This window comes from Rhipicephalus sanguineus, chromosome 4 (genome assembly GCF_013339695.2).
Source record: "Rhipicephalus sanguineus isolate Rsan-2018 chromosome 4, BIME_Rsan_1.4, whole genome shotgun sequence".
Lineage (NCBI taxonomy): Eukaryota > Metazoa > Arthropoda > Arachnida > Ixodida > Ixodidae > Rhipicephalus > Rhipicephalus sanguineus.
Genome location: NC_051179.1, coordinates 106,771,832 through 106,793,464, shown reverse-complemented (window position 1 = coordinate 106,793,464; position 21,633 = coordinate 106,771,832). Strand labels below are relative to the sequence as shown.

Genomic DNA, 21,633 nt, shown 5'->3' with positions numbered 1-21,633 from the left:
GTGCCATTCACAAACTTTCCAAGTTGCCCGTTGACCGATCCAAATGGATACAGTGAATATCCCCACAATGGTCCCCAGTCACACACACTGTCAACAAGGTGCAACAAAAGATGTGCATTGTATGTCATATAACTTTTACCATACAGGTTCTGATACTCATGTAAAAGGCCAGCATTTGTCTCTTTATCTTAACGAGGGCCTGCACAGAAACTGATGCACTAAGCAAGTAGTGCATAATGTCCACAAATTCGAGCCAATTAGAGTAATAACATGATGGAACATAGCTTTTAAGGATCACTGGAGAGTAGAAAAGCAGCCAGTTCCTCCACTCTGACGCCTTCCAGTGCCTTACATCAGATAGTGACCTAGAAAGTCGCGAAAGTTCCCACGGTGGCTGCATTGCAAGCATCTTAGCATTGACTTCATTGAGTTACTTCCTATGTTTGAAATTTCTACACTTCTTGGACTCCAGCCAGATTAATGTTGTGGCTTTCACAAATCCCGAACAAACTGCATGCATATAGTCCACAACAAAACCCGAACTGAAAGTGAAGAAAGTGAGCATAGTAAGGACACTGATGGGTTTAATACCACTGCTCACTTTCTTAGGTTCAGTTCTGGCTTTGTTGGCATGCGAAATGAAAGATTCATTCGTTCGTCGTTTGGGAATAGTGGCAGGTGCAGGGTACACTCTGGAGTGACCTCTGCCTTTCTCAACAACTTCTCCGGGCTCCTCGCACCAGGCGCAACCGTACTTCCCATTAAATTGTGTCATGCACATTATGTCAGCCCTGGCTACGCTGTCCACACAGCAAGGCCCAGGAAAAACCTTTGACACCTTTGCCTGGCCGGAGCTGTCCATCCAATGAATACCCTCGGCTGAAAGCTTGTTCACTGTCTGGACAAATGGCAAGAGAAATGTGTTCATGCGTGGCTTCTTGGGTCCAAACCACAAGCCTGCCAAAAGCACTTTCTGGACTCTTTCTTTAAATGGCAATTCATTCACCTGGGCTAGCAGGGGCCAGAATGAATAAGACGAACTCTCAAAAAGTGGCACTCCATCTGTGTTAAAAGTTAATGTGAGATCGTCTGCCTGTAAGGGCAACGCATGGTACGCTGCGCTCTCTGAAATGTCATGAACAGTATACGACTGTTTCGGCTTAGGCGGAACACAACCAAGGTCTTCCAGAAGATCCTTAATTTGGGCTGCTAAATCAACAGTGTAAAAAAAACAAGAGCTACGGAGAAGCTCATCAAGCACAAGGACTTTGCCACATTCTTTACAACATTCATTGACACTGAGGCTATGAATCTCACCAATGTAACAGGAACAAGCCATGCAATAAAAATGTCTTTGACAGGCACTTTCGGCACCTGAAAAGTGTTTGAAGAAGGAGTACTTTGTCGTCGGTAATGTTGCTCCGTCTGGTATATGTGCTTGAATCACCCTCAGCATACTCTCAGTTGCTTCTTTCGACGAGTCATGCCGCAGGCTGTGTGCCATCACCATCATCATACTTTGGCCTCTTGTGAGCTTTGCACCTGGGTAGATGGGGTCGTCCTAAAAAAAAAATAGTATGCACATTGCTAGTTAGAGACACCTATAGTTTGATTGCAATTCTAGTGGTGGTTACTGTGAATTGAAACAACCAAGGTTGAATAAACTCGCAAGATTTCATGGACTAAAAGCGCACTGTGTAAATCGCAACAAATTCAGAACAAAAAGAATTGCACTACTGTTACCAATTTTCCATGTTTCCATGACTGCCCATTGTAATGTGATCATGTATTTGTCTTCCATACTGATGCTTCAAAGAGAGAGAGAGAGAGAGAAATAAAAGCTCGGCCTTTTTGAATCTTTAGAAAAACATGCTGGGCAACATATAAAAATCTCACCACATGGAACCATTCATCACGTCTTGTGAAAGCAGAAGCGTGCAAATATTCTTGGCTCATGAGTTCCTTTATATGAGCAATTTCGCGCACTCACAAATCTTATCCCAGAGCACATTGGACCGCAAAGTTTAGATTCCTGAGCTATTGATTACTTGATTACACACTATTAAAGCTTGTGCGTCTGCGACCATTTGTGGCTTGCAATAAAGTTGACTCAATTGATATTATTCTTGTGTGCTAGATTGAAAAAATCTCTGAAATGACAAAGAGTGATGGGATTGGCAGCATGCATGTGTATTTAACATACTTATCACGGTGGACTAATAGAGGTTCTGCGTTTTTTAATTATCAAGGTGTTCGCTGAAACGTGTGTAAATGTCAAACATTTAAGGATAATCCCATCTTCCAACTATGCAAGAACGTTAACCAACCTTAGCCGCAACTTCAGTTACCGATAATATTTTGTTGCAAAGTCGCTTACAGAACTCACAGACTTTAGGTACAAATGGAAACAACTCTTTGCAGTTGCGAAAAAATCGTCGTAAGTAACGTCAGCGCACTGTATCAGGAATGCAAGTCAAGCGCATACGCACGAGATCGGTGTCTCCGCTTTGAGGTGTCGACGTGTTGCCATCAGCTGCACTCTCGGAACTGCTGTCAACGTCCACGCTCTCATCGGAATCGCTGCACTCGTCGCTCGAGCTTACCACGGCCTCACATGCCACAGCAACGTCTGCAGAAAGCTCGGCTAGCTCTGCATCTACTGTCTCCGATGTCAACACGGCGTGCACGGACGAGGCACCCATGTCCGGTTGATTCTGGGTGCCTGTCGTTCTTTCTGGAGTTTCAGATGGTCCAGAGGCAAAGTGGTGTCCGCTCTTGTCACACTGCGCATCTCTCACTCTAAATCTATGCTTAGAACGCATCGGAACTTCTTGCGTCGCGTCCCACAAATATTTCCCGTACTTTCTTTTTCCTGGCATGTTCGCAAAGCAGCCGGACAACTCATAAGCAACACGTGTCGTGACGAGCCGGTTCAACCAGAGCCGTGGGTTCAACTTGTTGAAGCAGAAGCGCCTAGGGTTTCGCAGCTGAACGAGTAAATATTTTCGTGTCGTACTGAAAGCGCCTAGCCCAGATTAATAAGGATTCGGAATCCGCACGCACAAGGAGACTCGGACTATCACGATGGGTGGCTAGCACGATGACAAAAAAACGTATCTCATTCGACATTTGCTGCGGTATGACAATCGTCCAGCCAATCAACAGCAGCCATTGCCGAAACTGCGGAACGAGTGTTATAAAACTAAACGAAAAAAGCATGTACTAAACACACTAAACATGCCTATTTTAATTCACGCCATCCGCCGTTAGGTACGGATTAGGTAATGTTAGCGAGTTTTAGTATAGCGGGAAACGCTTACGTTAGCGTTAGCGTGCGTCTCAACGCTAACGCTAAAATGGAACGCGCTGCGTGTCAACTGGTGGTCTTAGTACAGCGGAAAGCATTCCCGCTAACGCTAACGCAATCACATACGGCGCCATCTAGACATAAAAATACTAAATGCACTGTAGAATCCACAAAAGCGCCACCAAGTCGAGCTGATCCAAAGTCACCACTGTTGCGTCTCCATGTCGCGTTTGCAGAAGTGTTGAGTTCTGGCACATTGGTTTCTGTCGACATGCCGCGTTCGAGAATTCTTCAAGACCCCTATTGGCCTTTTTAAGCTGGGATGCATCACGCGTCACATTCATGCACTGCCGCGAAAGGCCTGAAGGGAAACGACGCCTGACATGTATCTGCTTGACTTGTGGCCGTATCTTGGAAAGAGGCGACTAAAGACAGCGTCGCCATCTCTGCGCTGCTACAGAAAACATGAGCGAACCTTGCAAACAGATCTTGCTAAGCCTTCTGCAGCGCAAATCCACTTTGTATCTCAAAAACGGAGCTATTTTAGCGGCGGTACACGGTTGGCGAAGCCTCATTACTCAAATCTAAATCAAATACGAACATTGTTAGGGAATGAATAAGTTTCATAATGCAGGACGACGGCTACAAATATTCGAAGTGGACGGCTCTCACTTCAACAGGCACCGCCATCTTGCCCTACGTACGGGATCTCTTGCGTGCGTTAGCGTTGAACGCTATATTCCGGAAATAGCGTTCGTACGTAAGAGCTCGGGCTACGTTTACGTTCTGCTCATGCGCAGTTAGGAGCACGCAACGCTAACGCTAACGCTAAATCCTTGCGTTTGCTGTCATCCGCTATACTAAAACTCGCTGTTGCAATGTTGTGTTGTCGTCTGCTTCAACGTCCGTAGTGATGTCTCGGCTGGGGCGGAACGCTGTATTAATTCTGAATCAGAGGCGTAGCCAAACGTATATACATAAAGTGTGGTTGAACACCCCTCCCCCCCCCCCGCAAAAAAATTCTGGCTACGCTTCTGTTCTGAATGCTAGCGTAATAGCTAAAAAATAAAGGTATCGTCATATATGCCGGTATTTATCACAGCATAAAGCAGCCTCCCAAGGAATCCCATCTGTGGCTACTGTAGCTGGTGGAAACGCGAGCACCACTCCACCGTTCAAAAAGTGTTCAATTCACCTCCACTCGAAAGCTTTTGAAGCTTACATGCTTCTGATTACGCTCACCTTGGATACGAATAGGTTGTGAAAGAGTTGTTGCTTTTGCGGTGGTGAAACAACGCAGCTTATTTTCATTTTTTAATGAATGTACAATGCCAATCAGGTTCACGTGATTTTTTTATCCGTGTATGTCAATCGCGAAGTATCCAAAATCTCGCACTTATAATTGCACGTCGATCAACGTGCACCTGCGAGGTCCTCGTACATGGATGCCTCCTCCGCATTCAATGCAATGAGTGGTTTGCCTTTTACAAATCATACAGGTTGTCAGGAGCATAAAGATCTAGCTAGCACAACAGTGTGGAAGTGTCGCGACGACATATAGGTGCACTTTCACTTGCAAGTTGGCAAGAATTAACCAACTTCGATCTGCGGGAACAAGGCCACAATTAAAATGGCCGTCTTAATTTGCACTTTCATAAAATTTGCTGTGGGCACATATGATCTGTAGGCTCTACGTCGCCGCAATGCAGTCACGGCTAATGCAAAGCCCCAACGCAGAAATTTCTTTCCCAGTTGAACGTGGGCGAAAGAACGTTCGCCTACATTTCCGACTTTCTCAGAGAAAGAACGGCCACCATCCAACTGGGTGAAGTGCGCGGACAAACGTTTACGCTGGGCACTAGAGGAACCCCGCAAGGTGCCGTCCTCTCGCCCCTACTCTTCAATATCACCATGATGAACTTACCACAACAGCTAAACAGGATACCACATATAAAACATGCCATATACGCGGACGATGTTACAATTTGGACAAACAGCGGCTCGGACGGTGCGATAAATGACGCGTTACAGGAGGCAGCCAACATTGTGCAAGAGTATATTAGACACAACGGGTTAACATGCTCCCCCTCGAAATCCGAACTCCTAATCATTAGAAATAAAGCCAAAAAGACGCCAGGCACGGACACCCAACAACAAGCACCGATAAAAATTATGTTGGAAAGCGGTCCGGTTCCTCCGGTTCTGACCATTAGAGTGCTAGGCATGCTTATTCAACATAACACGCAAAATACCATGGCCCTCACAAAATTGCAGAACACCGCCAAACAAATTGGTGGACTGCTCAGGAGAGTGGCGAACAGACATAGAGGAATGAAGGAGATGGACTTGTGTAGGCTCATTCAGGCCTTCTTAATCAGCCGCATAGTCTACTCCTTCCCCTATTATCACCTCAGGAAATCAGACAAAGATAAAATTGAGGCTATAATTCGACAAGCGTACAAATGGGCCCTAGGTTTGCCTGTTTATACCAGCACCGAGAAGCTCCTCCAACTTGGAATGCATAACACCCTAGAGGAGCTGATCGAAGCACACAAGACGGCACAAATAACACGACTCTCAGACACGATGACGGGACTACATATTCTGCATAAACTGAAAATTCAGCCCATACACACCACGGGAGGCAGAGCACCACTACCTCCCGCAATCAGACATCACCTACAGATCAAACCAATACCCAAAAACACCCTGGCGGGCAGACACGACGCCAGGAGAAAAGCCAGAGCAGATAGGCTTAACGAAAAGCACAAGCAAGACCAAACCGCGGTCTTCGTCGATGCCGCCAACCAGGGACACAACACATACACCCTGAGTGCCGTGGACGGAGAACTTAAAATCGTAAATGTGGCTTCCACTAGAGCCGCATCAATCAAGGAGGCCGAAGAAATGGCCATAGCGCTGGCCATTATGAATCCAACTACCCACACTGTCCTTAGCGACTCTAAGAGCGCTATTCTCAGCTTTGTAAGGGGAAGTGTGGGACTCAATACAGCCAGGGTCCTGAGAAACTTCAGTCAGAATGACAGAATCAAAATCAATCTGGTCTGGGTCCCTGCTCACTCAGGAAACCCCGGTAACGAGGAGGCGCATAAAGTGGCCCGAGGGTTAGCAAACCGGGTCGCGCTGTCCTTGGAACCGGGCCCCCCGATGGGAGAGGCAGTGACCTCCTATAACGAACTTACAAATATGTATAAAGATGACAGGAGATTATACCCCATACCGCACAGCATTCTCACGAGAGCACAGGCCACTGTCCTCCGCCGAATTCAAACGAACACTCTAACCACTCCTCACCGCTTAGCGATATTCACAGGCGGACAGGTTGACTCAACATGCAAAAATTGCGACAAAAATGCCATAGCAAACCAAAGTCACATCCTCTGGGAATGCGAGGGCCTTCCCCCACCCAGAGAGCTTCTGCCAGCTCCCTCCGAAACGACATGGGAGACTTTAATACGGTCCCCCGATGAAAAACTGCAGAAAGCAGTCATTGCATGGGCAGAAGAGGTCGCCGCAGACAAGCGGCCAGCTCCAAACCCATGAAATTTCTTTTGAATAAAGTTGTATCCTCCTCCTCTTGGCGAGAAAAAGGGGGGGGGGGGGGTAAGGGGGCTCTGTTTGATCTGGAGTGAGAGCCGAGCAAGCAGATATGTGATTGAGTGTCATTTTGTGCTCTGTGTGCCATGGAATATTTTTTTTTCAAGAGCGGAGGGGGGGGGGGGGCACGAGCGTGTGCTACGCCACTGAAGCGTGGGTTTCTGCATGAGCAAAAAAGCATGCTAATTGTTTGGCTAGTCGGTACATGGTTTCATAAAGGATCAAACTGCGTGAAGAAGACGAGACGGAAAGAGAAACACATACGTACGCATCTGTGCTTGAGTTTGTACGTGTATGTGTTCCTCTAGGCTCTTTCGATCCGTCCCGTCTTCTTCGTGCAGTTTGAACTTTTCTGCTACCTCGTTCAATTGCCTCCTCTAGGAGTAGTTGTGCTTTCACGGCGGCTAGTGCTTTCACGGCGGCACGCGGTATGTATATTACTCACGCCCAGCACACGAGCAAAATGTTTCACAGATTGAACACTGCTGGCTAACAGACCACTTAATTCGAACGCGTTCCTCAATTGCCTCGTCGAACCCGATTGACGAACTACTTCGAACGTAGTAAGTTCTAGGCCATGCACGCTGCAGGCTTGGGCATTGATGAACAAGCTCCTCGTAATTTTGTGCACATAATAAATAAGGGCGCTTAATTAACTTGGTTGGCGATCGGCTAGAATAGCTTAATTGTCCATGTTTTGAGAACGCGAAGTAACGCTAAAGCCAACTCCTTGGACGCGCACGCAAGAAAAGACGACAGACACACGCTGGGCTTTTCGTTTCTTCAAGTATGTACCAACAGGCTCAGCATTTATTCTTTTGAGAACTTGTTAGATGCGTGCCATGAGCTTCCTAAATGGACTGAATATGAAATACATTTCATGCGGCTTTCCAAATTCTTTAGCGGCAGCTTGGATCATCATTGCTGACTGCCTATAACCAGCTTCGCAATCACAGGCGTGCGCAGAATTTCCGATCGGGGGATGGGGGCAAAGTTTCATGACAGCACCATCCCCTCCTCCCGTTGGACTTACGTGGTGGTATCAACTTTTATTTCACTGAAAATCATCTGTCTTACGCCTCAGGGTGGCTCCACGCGGGAAGCGACTCTGACTGCCCAAGAAACAATGGCCAACTGTTTCTCCCGGTTGGGGGTTCGAATGAGCTCATCCCATGATAATTTTGAGGGAGCTGGTAGGAGCGATTTTGGCGGGGGAAAACCCCCACATCCCCACAAGATGTGGTCTTGGGTAGCCAGTTGACAATGTGGGTCGAATTCGCCGTTAGTGATAATGGCCAATCTATGAGGACTGGTTAACGAATGCGTTTGTATGCGGCGTAGGAGTGTGGCCTGCGCTCTCGTGAGGTCATCATCTGGCGAAGGATAAACCCTCCGTTCGTTCTTGTAATAATTGGTGACGTCGGTATACGAAAACAGTGCCTCATCCGGGAGAACAGGGCCCGAGGGGCGCACCTCCCGGTTAGTTAGACCTCGGGACACACGATGCGCCATTGCAGCAGGCGATTAGACGTCGTTTGGTGATGAAGCCAATTCCAAAAACATGTTAGCTGTTAGACAACAGAGATATGAAAATGAAAACTATGAAGCGATATTTTGCTTCTCGCAATAGGCAGCCTTTGGTCCCTGGCTTTCCTGAAATAAATATTGGAAGTAATCGATTGATGCAGTTCTTGGAAAGCAACATGTGTCTTTAGCCACCTTTATTTCCAAGAATCTTCAAGGCATATATAAAAACTTTGCGCCCCTTTTTAGGGCGGCGCATCCGTCCTTTTCGTGCTCACGCCTATGTTCGCAACCGTCTCCGAATAACGAAGTGTTCTGCAGCGCTGGGCACTAACTGGGAACGCGTTTTTAGTGGGTGCAAGGTGCGTGTGATTTTTTGTTTCTGTGTGCCAGAAAGGCACACAGAAGCATGGTCAAGCTGCCTAAAAATAAGTGGCATGCAGGAGCAACACAGACGGAATAATTATGACTTCCTCAAGCAAGACCAGCCATAAATCTCTGATGCAAAGTTTTTTTTTTGCATTGAAAACACACAAACCACGGCCTCCAAGATTGGGTGCCAGCAAGTTTCTCTACCTGCCGATTGGCACTCTCGGAGGACACACACACACACAGAAAAAAAGAGAAGCTAGCGGCGCTAGGCGGAAATACCCCCACTAGTCACTCTAAAACTACTCTGCTGAAGTTACCCACTGCATCCAGCAAGCTAGCGTTGCGGTGGACGGCAGAGGTCGCACGTGCGGCGGGTTTTGTGAAAACACGTCTCATGTGCGCACGTGCGCACTGAGTGAGCTCGAAGCACGTTTGACAGTAGCTGCTAAAGCGCTCCGTACGTTAACTCTCTACCACGATGACCTACGTATTGATTCAGTGGGTGAGTGAACGAAAATGGGATGTATATCCGATCAGCTGTATTGAAGATGAGTCGGTCGGCTACCGGTTGTATACCGATAAGAAATGCATTGGTGAGCTGAGAGGGACGGTTGTGAACGTGCGCTGGGACAAGCACAAGGAGCCGGAGCCAGCCACACTTCTGGACGTAGGTGCGTATATGGTTTCTTCGCCTTTTCAGTTAGTTAGATCGACGGTGATATCATGATCAAGCGCACTTGCTTTCTCTATGTGCGCTTGCATTTATGCATGCGACATTCGGCTGTTGCCGTCGCACGTTCATTGTTGCCGCTTCGGCCATTTGGGGCTCGTACGCCTGGCAGCTTTGAGATTGCTATAGCAAATATGAATTACACATCTAGAGCTAGCTCAATGGTCATCATTTTATGTCTGGTTTATATTCACGGCGATGTCTAAACATTAAAACTGCATCTGTTCAGCGCCTGTGCCTGGTGTGCCTCGTATTGCTTCCTCTCTTTGTCCCCATGAAGTGTGCGCTGTTTTCTCTTGGATACGCTTGAAATAAAACTGCAAGGGGATGAGCACAAGGGAGATTTGTGTACAAGTTGACGCTTAGGAAAATTCCACGTGTCACATACATAAATGCCGTGCAACCTCGTGGCACATAGTTTTGGTCGACAGATGAGGGTTAATTCATATTTCATGATAACGAACTTGATGGCCCATTGGTAATTGCTACCTTTGCTGATTATTCCATTGTACCTGAAGATTTCACGTTTGTTATTATTACTATGATGAAAGTTAACTACCCTGCAATTTGAAATACTCCAGTTACTTGGTGCTTTGAGAGATGCTGATTAATGCATGCATAATACTATAGATGCAAGATTGGAGCTGCACATTTGTTGCGACTTGAGAAATTTTGTTGTCTCGCAGCCCAGATTAGGCAGCAAAGAGAGCTTTGCTGCCTAATCTGGGCTGCGAGATACAGCATGTCACGTCGCTGCTCAAAGATGCGCACACTGCTTTTTTAGACAATACAGTATTCTTAATGATTGCATATTACAGTGCAATTGTAGCCCTTGAACTATAGGAATCAGCGGATATTATTTATCGGGTAAATCCAGGCACATCACCAGCAACTTAATAAATTCTAGCTAGGTGACATATCACAAGATGTATCAACATTGCATGAATTTTCAGGGTGACATGAATATTGAAATGCCTATATGTGTATATACATATTACCAATACATGACAACAATGCATGAGGATCTTGTTATCACAATTCAACCCACAAAGCACTGTTTAGCAAGAAAACAAAATGACAACAAAATAAAAACCAAGCTTAACGACATTGAATTTTTACTGCTAATCTGATGGTGCAAATTCTGAATTCTATGCCATTGTGGCATCCAGTTACAATGTTTGAAACTGTTTGTCTCCTGAAGCTTATTTTGTTTAAAACGCTGACATACCTGCCTCACAAATCGGCAAGACATTAGCATAGCCAGCAATTTCTTCCGGGCAGTGTTAGCGATGCTTTATGTATGTTTGTGCAGCATTTGTGTATGTGTGTGTGCTTATATACATGTGCAAAATTAGAAAATTTTGGGGGAAGGCGTTGAATATTCCTTTTAATATTGTAGTGGGCTACAAATATTTTACTATTGCGACAGAAAATTTCGCACCACAATCTTCCCTGATGGAAATCTGATGAAATTACTATGTCGTATTGGTGACTAGCTTTTCTTATTTACAGGAAAACAGCAACGGCTCGAGCTGATGAGGGCCGACTTCGTCAGAAATTCTGGCGCTGACATTACACCCGCAGCCACAGATCTCAGCAACCCTGAACAGGTCTCGAACAAATAATTTAACATGGCATGCACATAATACATATTGTTGTGAACATTTCTGGCATTGGCCTTCTGCTATGAAGTGTGGCATCAGGACTGCTGCTTTTTATGTGCTTCTTTGTATTCAAGATTGTAAACATTCTTTACCTTGCCCATACGTGTTCACGTTCACGTGTTACTAGGAATCTGATGCACGTGCAGTGAAGAAAAGAAAACGAATCTTCTTTACATGATAACTGTGTTGACAACTCAGGTGCCTGTACATTAAAATAAGTTGCCCTGTGCAAAAACAAAGCTTATCGTAGAATGCTGAGCAAGCACCCCCCTCCTTTTTTCCAGATTTGAAATATGCGCCAATGCAACGCCTCGTCTAAAATAACTATGCCTGGGATGTGAGCCACAGAAGCGCTTCCCTAATCTTTATGTTGTCCTCCTTGCCACTCGGTACAGTCGCTAGAGCCTCTCGCGGCGAATTCTTGCAACTTGCAGCGGCACATCGCCAGTAACTCGAGCGGACAATGCGACATCCGCTCACCCTTCCCTGTCGTTGTCCTTGCATGAGGAGACGACATTCATGCTAAATGTTGTAGCATTGAGATGAAGGTCCTAGTAAGTAGGCACTCAGATGAGGTGAGTTGGGAAAACAACAGCCTTCATGTGGGCAAACATGTGAGCATAAACAGAGTTCTGGTGAAATTTCTCGGCGGTGGCGCAGAGTATGCACGGTTGAGCGTCGACAGAAAGAAAGCCAGCGTTGCTGAAACCGGAAGAGTTGACCAAACTATATCGCAGCGAAACGCGTCTCCAACGCACTAGTGACGCGACACTGTGAGCGAGTTGAAGACGTTGCTGCGCAAAGAAACGGACATCAACAAAAATAAACGCATGAGGCAATATGTGGATTTTGTTGTTAGCAAGGTTAACTATCCACGTAGTTTTCCTAGTCCGCGAAAATATCAAAAGGGAATATCTAGCACGCCGAAAAGTTGCAAATAAAACTAGTTTAACATTCAGAAGTGTTTCTCTCGGCTCGATCAGCTGGCCCAGTACCTCCTCTAGAAAAGCTGTTGACTGGCCAGACGCAGTGCGTTCATCAATTGACTCGCTGCTTTGGTGCTTGCTGAAAAGTCCGTTCTTCAGGAACACGGGCTCATCACTAATCAAGACCGTGATGGCCTGTCTTATCGATCTCGGGAATTGGCAAAGCTGCTTGTAGGCCTTTGCAGATTCGTGCATTGCGTGCTTCCTCATTGGAGGTCAGTCGTGAAGCCCCTTTAACTTCGCGTTCAGAGGATTATGCGTAAGTTCGTGGACTTACCTGTGTTGAGCTGTGCAAACGTAGACACCAACAACAGCAAAGAGCTGCTGCTGCTGATTGCCAGAAAACTTATGCGGCCGCTTTTTTGTTTTTCCTTCAAATTTTGTGGCAGCGTTCTTGTCGCGAAAATTCGTAAGGATAGCCCTGTCGCGAAAAGTTGCTAAGCTCTAGCTGAAGTTAGTGCAAGAAAATGACTGGCGCTCCTCCAGCACACATCAGGAATGCGCAATTAACTGCCCACACAACTAACGGCCAGCTGTGCCGACACAACGTTGCTGACACTATCGCTCTCGCTGGTACAGTCTCTACACCGCCATGTGGCTTTCGCTTGCAACATGTGGCAGCGTGCGTCCATTGGTACAGCTGGTGACGTCCCAGAGAGTTTTTTTAGGGGAGGCATTGGCCAATGATGAAGAAAGTGCATTATACACCCTCCCCTCCCACCATTTTCACTGTGTCATTCACTGCTTTTGAACCAATGAATTATATGTACTCAATAGGGCACTTCATTAGAAGTACGGGTGTGCATTTTTTATTCTCAGTGGCTCCTCAGTCGCCAAATAAATTTATATCCGGACTGTGCAAGCCCTCCAAATTTGTTGGTTTATCTTTCGCCGTAGAGGGGGCGCTTGCTTGGGGTTTTATGGTACATTTCTCCCAAGAGTATGACAAGTTCTAATATTGATTGTTCAAAGTTATTAAGTAGGGCATGGTTGCATGGAAGAAGCGACTGTCCCTTAAATAAGTTATTCAGAACCGTTCCCATAACTGCTTATGGTTCTATGTAGTGAAAATGAGCTGCATATTTCATTTTGCTCAGTCAACTGAAATTTATTTTTTGCAGGATGTATATGCTGTAAGAAAAAAAAAAGATTAAGAAGAACACCTGTGACGCTCAAAAACTTGCGCTGAACATTTTCTTCAGTACTCCACATGGCATGTACTGAAGCAAGCAATTTGTTTACGTTGAAGTGCACACTACACTAACTAAAGCATTGCAGTTTATATTGTTCCCGGTACCTCTTATCATGTCTAATCTACTCACTTGATTGTGCATATTTCCAGGTTACTAATTCAACACTTTTGTCAGCTGTGCTCATTTTTTAACAAGCTTGAGAGAACAGTTAGCTAAAGTTGTCATGAAGTTGCAAGTAACAGCTTAATTGGCTGTGTATGTAGCTTTCCTGGACTTTTCTTTCTGTGGATGTGGCCTTGTCATTATTTCATATCAAATTTCTTTGGTCAAAACACTCAATCTGGTGAGGTGGGGAGCCAAAAAAAAAAGATAAACCAGCTCGAAAAAGAAAGCAGCGACCTCAAAGAAGAAAATGAACAGCTAAAGCGAGCCCTTCAGGATGCGGAGAACCACCGTGGTAAGCAAGTCAAATTTGTTTTTAGGAACTCCCCTAAAAGAAACAATTCAGTTTGGTTCAAGGCAATCATAAACCTGGATGCCACGCGTGTGCTGCACATGGTCTATTTATTACTATGGAAGAATGAACAGTGTGACATGTTAAAAATGGACAAAGCAAGTCATGCAAGCTTCGCAACAACAGACATCAATGTGCAATGCTCATTGGTTGAAACGCAATATCAAACATTTCAGCACACTGACTAGTGGGCCCTACTGCTCGAAATAACGATGTCATGTCGCCTCGTGGCTCTGAAATGACAGTAGGAGCCATTATGTTGATGTTACGCAAACCGATGATTAGGAAGCCAATGCTAATGTTTGGTCTTTTTAGTGTGACATAACTGCAAAGTGCTTGAAGGACAAGGACAACACAAGTGGGTTTACTGGTCCATGGAAGCACGTGTATAGGTTATGTACACGACACTCATTCGCCACAGTAGCTGCCATTAGCACAGACATTGTGCTGGTAGGAATTTGGTTGACAAGTAATTGTTAGACTGGAAGCATCGGTTGTCTACCAAATTTCTCTGTGTTGTGGCAAGTAATATGTCAGGCAGACAAGCCACTGCCTGCACGATCGACTGCGAGAATAAACAATGTAAACAAAGGACATGAGAGGTGGTTAGCACTGCACTGTAGCATGTGTACACGTGAACCTTTTTTTTTTTCCAAAATACCGCTGTGCTGTTGTCACACTGAGACAAATGAACAAGATTGATCATAGAAGCAGACAAAATAGCAGCTCGGGGGCTCACTGTGTAAGCCCTCATCCCTTGCCTTAACAGAAAAAGAACTATCATTTCTGTATGCCAAATAAGTGCCCTTATTTATGCCACCGTCATTCATCTTTGTTTGCAGTGCTTTGAATATACTTCTGCTAAGATCAGCAAATGCTAGAAAAGACATGAAGCGCAATGTCTGTGCACATGGCAGTTACTGTGGTGAATGAGTGTCGTGTATGTTATCTACACGTGCTTCTATTGTCAATTAAACCCACTTGTTGAAAGTTACCCCTCATGTTGTGTTCTTCCAGTTCTCCTTGTCCTTCAAGCACTTTGCTGTCACTATGGAAGTGCACATGCACTACATAGACCCACTTCTTGCATTTCATTCCGTGAGTACTGTACATGCGAGTTGAGCTGCCTTGTACATACATCAGACATCACACAAGCTCAGGGGAAGATGGGTAATATAATAGTAACTGGGGTTTCACGTGTGGAAACCACAATATGATTCGAAGGTACTCTATAGAGGGGGAAGTCTTCATTAATTTTGACCACCTGAGGTTCTTCAATGTACACCTAAGTACACATGCCTGTTACATTCCGCCTTCATTGAAATGAGACTACCCTGGCCGGAATCAAACCTGTGACCTTATAGTCAGCAGCCGAGCACCATAACCTCTGTACCACTATGGTGGCTGGGGGAGGTGAAGGCTTGAAGTGAGGAGAAATTGATCAGGGAATCTCACTGCAGTGGACATATTGACTAAAGAGGACTCGGCAAAGACATGTTCTCCTGTGAAAACATTGGGTCCAGCGACATCACTTGTTCAACGATCTTGTGTTACTCCCAGCTCATATATGTGGCTAGTGCAAAACAAAACTGAAAAAAAAAACTATATGTGCTGTGCAACCACTGTCTTAAACTTTTCATACAGTGCTGACATGGACAGCAGGATGGATTGACTCTTCTGCTGGTTCTGCTGAAGAAGCTGGAAGTTGTAATATTGAAGGGGCTAATCAAATTCAGTGTACTCTCAAATCACTTGTACACTGGTCTTGTGTTTGACCCACTGCACTGCTATAAAGTAAGATTCCAGTTCAACAGAGGGAGAAGGCCCGGCTCTTCACATGAAGAGCTTAAATCAAACTCGCGGTTAAGTGGTGAGCTTTTGTCGGTGAATTTATTGCAACACAGTTCAATAAAAGAGCTACAGCTACAAAAATATGTCCACATAATTTAGATGAACATTTAAAAATTTCAGGTTGTCGAAGTTAATCTAGAGTCTCCAGTGGGTTTCAGCGCTCATGATGATATCTTAACTTTGTTACACAGTGACACAGAATTCATTTGCATTGAATTAAATGTTCACTTAGCTATCTACATGCCATAGTATTTAGTGCAGGTTCACGTATGCTTGCATGTGCGACTCACAAATTTTTTCTGTAATATATTTTTCCTGCACCTCATTAGCAACTCTGACCAATATTTCAGTCATATCGCATGGTAAAAAAACTGAAGGCAATAGTAGAAAAATGGAAAGCACCGAGAGGAACGTGTTGAGGCCTTCTATGGTAAGTACCCCATTTGATTCAATTAGTATCATTCATACAAAGACAATGTGACAGAATTCTTCTTTGAGATTTCATTTATGATGAATCATTATTAAGCACTAAAGCATGTAGATGCTGACTTGAATTGATCAAACGAATGTAAAAAAAAGGGGGTTGTCTCAAGCTGGAACTGCTACCATTGTGGGAGAACGTTGGTTCTAAACTGGAAAATTCTTTTTTATTAGTTGCGAGGCCTCACTTTATTTAAAGGGATTGACGACCAATTTTTACGCTACCTGTTTCCTTTAGTGTAACGAAAAGTTTACCGGTCAAAGTGTCCAATTGCAGAATGGTAATGTGGGAAATGCCGTGAAACATTCATAATCAGAATTTTTCTATCTGTGGCTACTATTCACTTGTGTGCTGCAAATAGTGGAAGGTGAGCGCAAAAAGTGGAAGGAAGCAAGCCTTCCACACGCATGTGCTGCGGCTCAATGTGTTCCGCTAGTTGCTGTGAAGGCAGCGGCGGTGCCATTTTTTAGTGTCAACACATTTAACTTTTAAACAGCACAGAATAAAGTCATACCAAATCTCTTACAACTTCAAATGCAATTTAAAAATATTCTATAATCTCGAAAAGGATGCTTGAATCTGTCACTATATTTTCCTTTTGATTTTCATCAGCAGCTAATCGCACATTCTGGCCAGTTGCGAGTTGCTTTAAAGTTATTACTTTTTAGAAGCTTCTGAGTGTAAAATAAAAAAACCAATTTAGCATAAACAGACTTCAGCAATGAAAAGTACTTTTTTAAATAGATTGTGCTGAAGTCGTGGTTTTTTGCAGAACAAACTAGTTTAATATCATGAGACCATGTAATGTATGAATTGAAAATACAAGCGTACATTTATGCATAAATTGCAGAATAAAAAGGTCCAGCTAAGAACATGGGAAACTGTGTAATAATGACATTCTTTATTGACACTTGACTGAAGCAGATCAATGCTGTAAATTTTGTTTTAAAGAAAAAGATTTCTTAGCCATTCTAGAAGTTTTGTCACTGCTGCACGAGGCAGTGGATGTCTCCTAGGCTACTTGTTTGCACCTTTATGGAAGCTATTATCAGCGCTGAACGATAGTGCAAATAATGAGAATTGCATGAATTGAATGACCATAAAATGAGCGTATAATGAACCAGACTGAATGCACCCAATGTTTACATGGATGTTAATGTGTTATTTTAGTAGCTGTTGGTATTCCCAGCAGCTACAATGGTAAGCTGAGCATACTGCATTTCTTTTGCCCAAGAAAGTAATTTGTCACTCAAGCAAACATACAATTCTTTGTACTCTATATATAAATATAAAACTCCATGTTGGGGGCTGTACAGCAAGGGGCTTCCATCATGTCAGATGGCACTTTACCTGCTTTGACAAGAGGCAACAAGGAGCTTATAGACAATGACTCTCAGAAGAGCAATAATTTTCAAAATCAAAGCAAGAAACTTTTGTTTTGGTTCTTATTAGAGCAACAAGTGTCTTTCGAAGATCGCAATATCAACAGCACTGCTGTCAATGCTTCACTCTTATGCTGGTATGTGTTCACTGAGTTGATTGCTGGTGGAGCATGTAGAGAGACTGACTCAAGATTGTCCTTGTTTGCTATATATAATTTTTTAATTGTGGTCACCTGAATCACATATTTCTTTCACAATCAAATGACCACCCTGTTATCGTGCACAGTCCACGTGGCCTTTAGCTGCGGAGAGGTCCTGCCATCAAAGTGCTGTTTGCTATTGTTGCTGGCACAAAAGGGTATAGTGCTCAATGCTGCGATTGCTGTTATATTGTTACGAATATATTTAACTTATTTACAATATGGAATAGTCCAGCAGTCAAGATGGCGGTTGTGTATTCTCAGAACACCGACACGTCGTCTGCCTCTTCTTCGCACACCTCCCCACAGTCATAGCTGCAACCCCGCTACATCGACCTCCGGCGGCGAAAGCGCCGACTCGGCGCTTGTTAGCAGGTGGTGGGCGAAAGGTACGGCTTCAGGCGAGCGACGTGGACGACGTTGGAAGACGTAGAGGGCGCCGTGTGGTCCAGAGGGGCGATGTCATAGGTGACCTCAGTCACCTGGCGTAGCACACGGTAAGGGCCGGAGTACTTGGGCAGAAGTTTTTCGGCCAGGCCAACATGCCGAGACGGAGACCACAGGAGAACGAGGTCACCCGGATTGAAGCGAACGTTCAGCAATATGTACAGCAATATGTACAGCAATATGTACAGTTATAGCAGAGTAATTCAATCCTCTTTATGGTCACGAAACTGCTGCCTCAGTTTCATACGAAGCCAGTGGCCGCCGCCAGAGGCGCAGCTGTGCATAAAATGTTATGCAAACGCTGGGGTTGTGTGTTGGACGGCCTGGGTGTTTTAGCTTTCTGAACTGCCACAACGGTTGCTTTGGTTTGATGCCTTTACTTTCAGCATTCAGCGAGCACAAATGCCTGCCTGAACGCGTTTTATGTTTTAAAATAGGCGGAAAGCACACTTGTGCACACAAATTATGTCAAAACATTTTTACATGTTTCCTGCAAATTGCTTGCAGTAATATGGGTAAGTCAAGGTTTTCAGTGAGCTACAGGAGCCATAACTTTCTAACAAATCAGGCATGTTGGTAAAATTTGAGTGAAATGTTCCATATGAATTCATCCTCTTGCTTCAGTCATTTTTTTAAAGGAAAGGATGTATCTAGCATGATATTTAAGAAACAGACGTGTAACGTGAGAGGCTCAGTTGCATAACATCATGTTACATCTATGCATAGAAACTTCTTGGACCATGGAAATATTAAACCTTTATTGCTAGGCTTCAATGTTCCAGCTGTCCTAATAACTTCATGTTTCTCTTCCATTTTTGGGGGTTCTTGCTTTGTATTCACAACAGTTACACTTGTGCAGGCATTCCTGTGTAATTGAAGAATTTTTTTCTTGGTGCAGATTGACATCGGCAGCGGCGCGATGGTGGAAGAAGCTGTCTGGGGAACCCAGGGAAGTTCGCCCAGGGGCTCCTGCGGATCGTTTTCTCAGCCAAAGAGATGAAAGGGAAGTCACTCTTCGGAAGGAAGTGTAATGCTAAGAAGGAGCAAGAGGCCAAAGAGGGACTTGACCCAGTCAGGGTCAAGGCGGTGATAGGTAAGAGTGCGCTGTTGTTAAGCAAAGCTTCCTCTACCTCTGTGCATTATTTCGTGTTACCTGCATTTGCCTCACAGATAAATTATATGTGTATGTATAGCCATACAGTAAAAACTCGTTAATTCGAACTCGAAGGGAATTATAAAATTGTTTGAATTAAGCGGAGTTTGAATTAGTGGGCAGGCACTAGAATGAACTGACGTCGCGCCACACTGTGTGGGCAGACTTCAACGAAGACACCTCCAAACTCGTTATTAGGAATTCGGTGCTACTGCACGTTTGTGGCAGGTCATTTTGCAAATTAGGTTCATTGAGATCCAACGCTAGCAAAGAGAAATTAATTGATCAGTGATATGCCAGAAGAAAAGCACTGACATGCATTCATGTGAGCAGTGAGCGTTAATGTCGAATATGTGACACTATTTCTGCTCCAAAACACGTTTATTTACATAGCAAAGTTAGCACTATCATAATTTAAAGTAATTGGTAATTTGCATTAGCTTGCGTTTATTCTCCCGTGACTTCGCCAGCATCATTTGCCGCTTGCCCAAAAGCTCGAGCGCTGTGTCCCAATTTTCATCTGCTGAGGAAAGCTATTTCATTGTTTTGCATCTCTAGTGAACTTAATTTGATTTGGTTTTGCAACATGTGATTACACGGGGCCGACTCCTGTTAGAAACAATTAAATAAGAGGCTCCTAGTTGGAATTAACTGTTGCGTATACTGGTGCGTTCGAATTGCCGGGAGGTTTCCCCCCATAGAAATACACGGCTGTGCCGGCCAGGACCAGGGCATGAGTTTGACTTTTCTGTAAGTTCAAATCGATAGAGTTCGAACTAACGAGATTTTGCTGTATATGTGGAATTTCAATGCATGCCGTTGGTGTAGCTGTCCAGTATTCTACCGCAGAGCCACCCAGGTGATCCTTCCCAAAAAGGCCCTGTCAGGCAAGGAGTTACATGAACAGATGATAAATAGCATGGCGCAAGAGTAAAGTAACAGCTAGGCGCCACACAATGCTTATTGCATAATAAATGGGCCGTTTCAAGCATCCCAACCATTAAAAAGGGCTCAGCCATAATTATTCATGGGCATCAGCGATGGCATCAATAAAGTGCATATAATGCCTTACAGCTGTGTTGCAGCTACCTTGCTCCTCTGGAGAATGATAAATAATGGCATAGTGGCTGCTCCCCTAGTGCTTCCCCAAAATTACAATGATTTATGGTGTAGTGAGTATGTTGCAACAGGCTCTAGAAAAGCTGCTCTCCACCTTTCGTTATGACTGTAGCGCATGTTTCGTGGCATTTTCTTTTTCTTGAACACGCTTGTGGAACTTGCTCGTTTCCTTATGTTCAGAATTCCACAATGTCATTCTTGTTGGCTTGTGTTGAGTTGGCTTTTCAGTGGTATCCGTAATCAGCTTGCACGTTTCAATTTCACATTTTATATATAGCAAGCACAAGGCTACATGTGAATGGCAATTTTATTGCAATGCAGGCTACACCGTGGCCAGCTTGAACGCCGACCCTGTCACGGTCAAGACATCTCTGTCGGCAATGTTGGCACGAGAAGTTGCTCCGACACAATCCCAAGAACCTCTGGAAATGGAGCACCTGCCTTAAATAGGTTTTTTATATTTCTCAATAAATTATAAATTTGCAACAAAATGCATCCTCTTTGCATGTGGCTAATTACATAACATCCACAAACAACATATCAGTGTATAAGTACGCTGCCTGCCGTATGCGTTTTTTTTGTACATGAGTTTGCTGCCATCAAATGACTCTTAACTTTCATTTCCTGTCTGTTCACATATGAACAGACAGAAACAATACACTGACTCAACCAAATCTGTGCGATATAGGTCAACTACAGACGCCGCATTTATGCTAGCCTGCATGGATGCACTCATTTTGACTGGACTCAATACAGGTTTAATTTATTGTCTATTGAAAATATTCAATTGAAATTACACAGCCGATCTGTTATTGAAATTCAATAGACTTACTCTATAGACGGTCAATTGACACACGAAAGGAGCCTCTCAATTAAAACTCGGTGGCCAGTTTTCTTGCGCTACTCAATAGAAAACCTCGATAGACGGTTAATTAAAACTCAATACGTTCTATGGAGCTCGGTCGATGAAACTTTAATTGCAACTCCATAAAATTTTTTGTAAGGGAAAGAATGCTACATCAGCCGGCACGGCTTGTCTGCGTCGAGCTCAGCGTTTCTTCTGCGCCAAAAACGAAGTCGTAACACTCGCTA

The 21,633-nt window shown here is 44.4% G+C and overlaps 1 protein-coding gene across 1 annotated transcript; it reads left to right on the top strand.

Annotated features, from left to right (window-relative positions):
* The first annotated feature begins 9,051 nt into the window (after positions 1-9,051).
* On the top strand, positions 9,052-20,987 carry LOC125758273 (uncharacterized). The gene is made up of 5 exons (XM_049415298.1): positions 9,052-9,492; positions 13,624-13,851; positions 18,777-18,784; positions 19,182-19,362; positions 20,863-20,987. The coding sequence occupies exons 1-5, from the start codon at positions 9,300-9,302 to the stop codon at positions 20,985-20,987; spliced, it is 735 nt and encodes a 244-aa protein (XP_049271255.1). The 5' UTR covers positions 9,052-9,299.
* Positions 20,988-21,633: the final 646 nt, after the last annotated feature.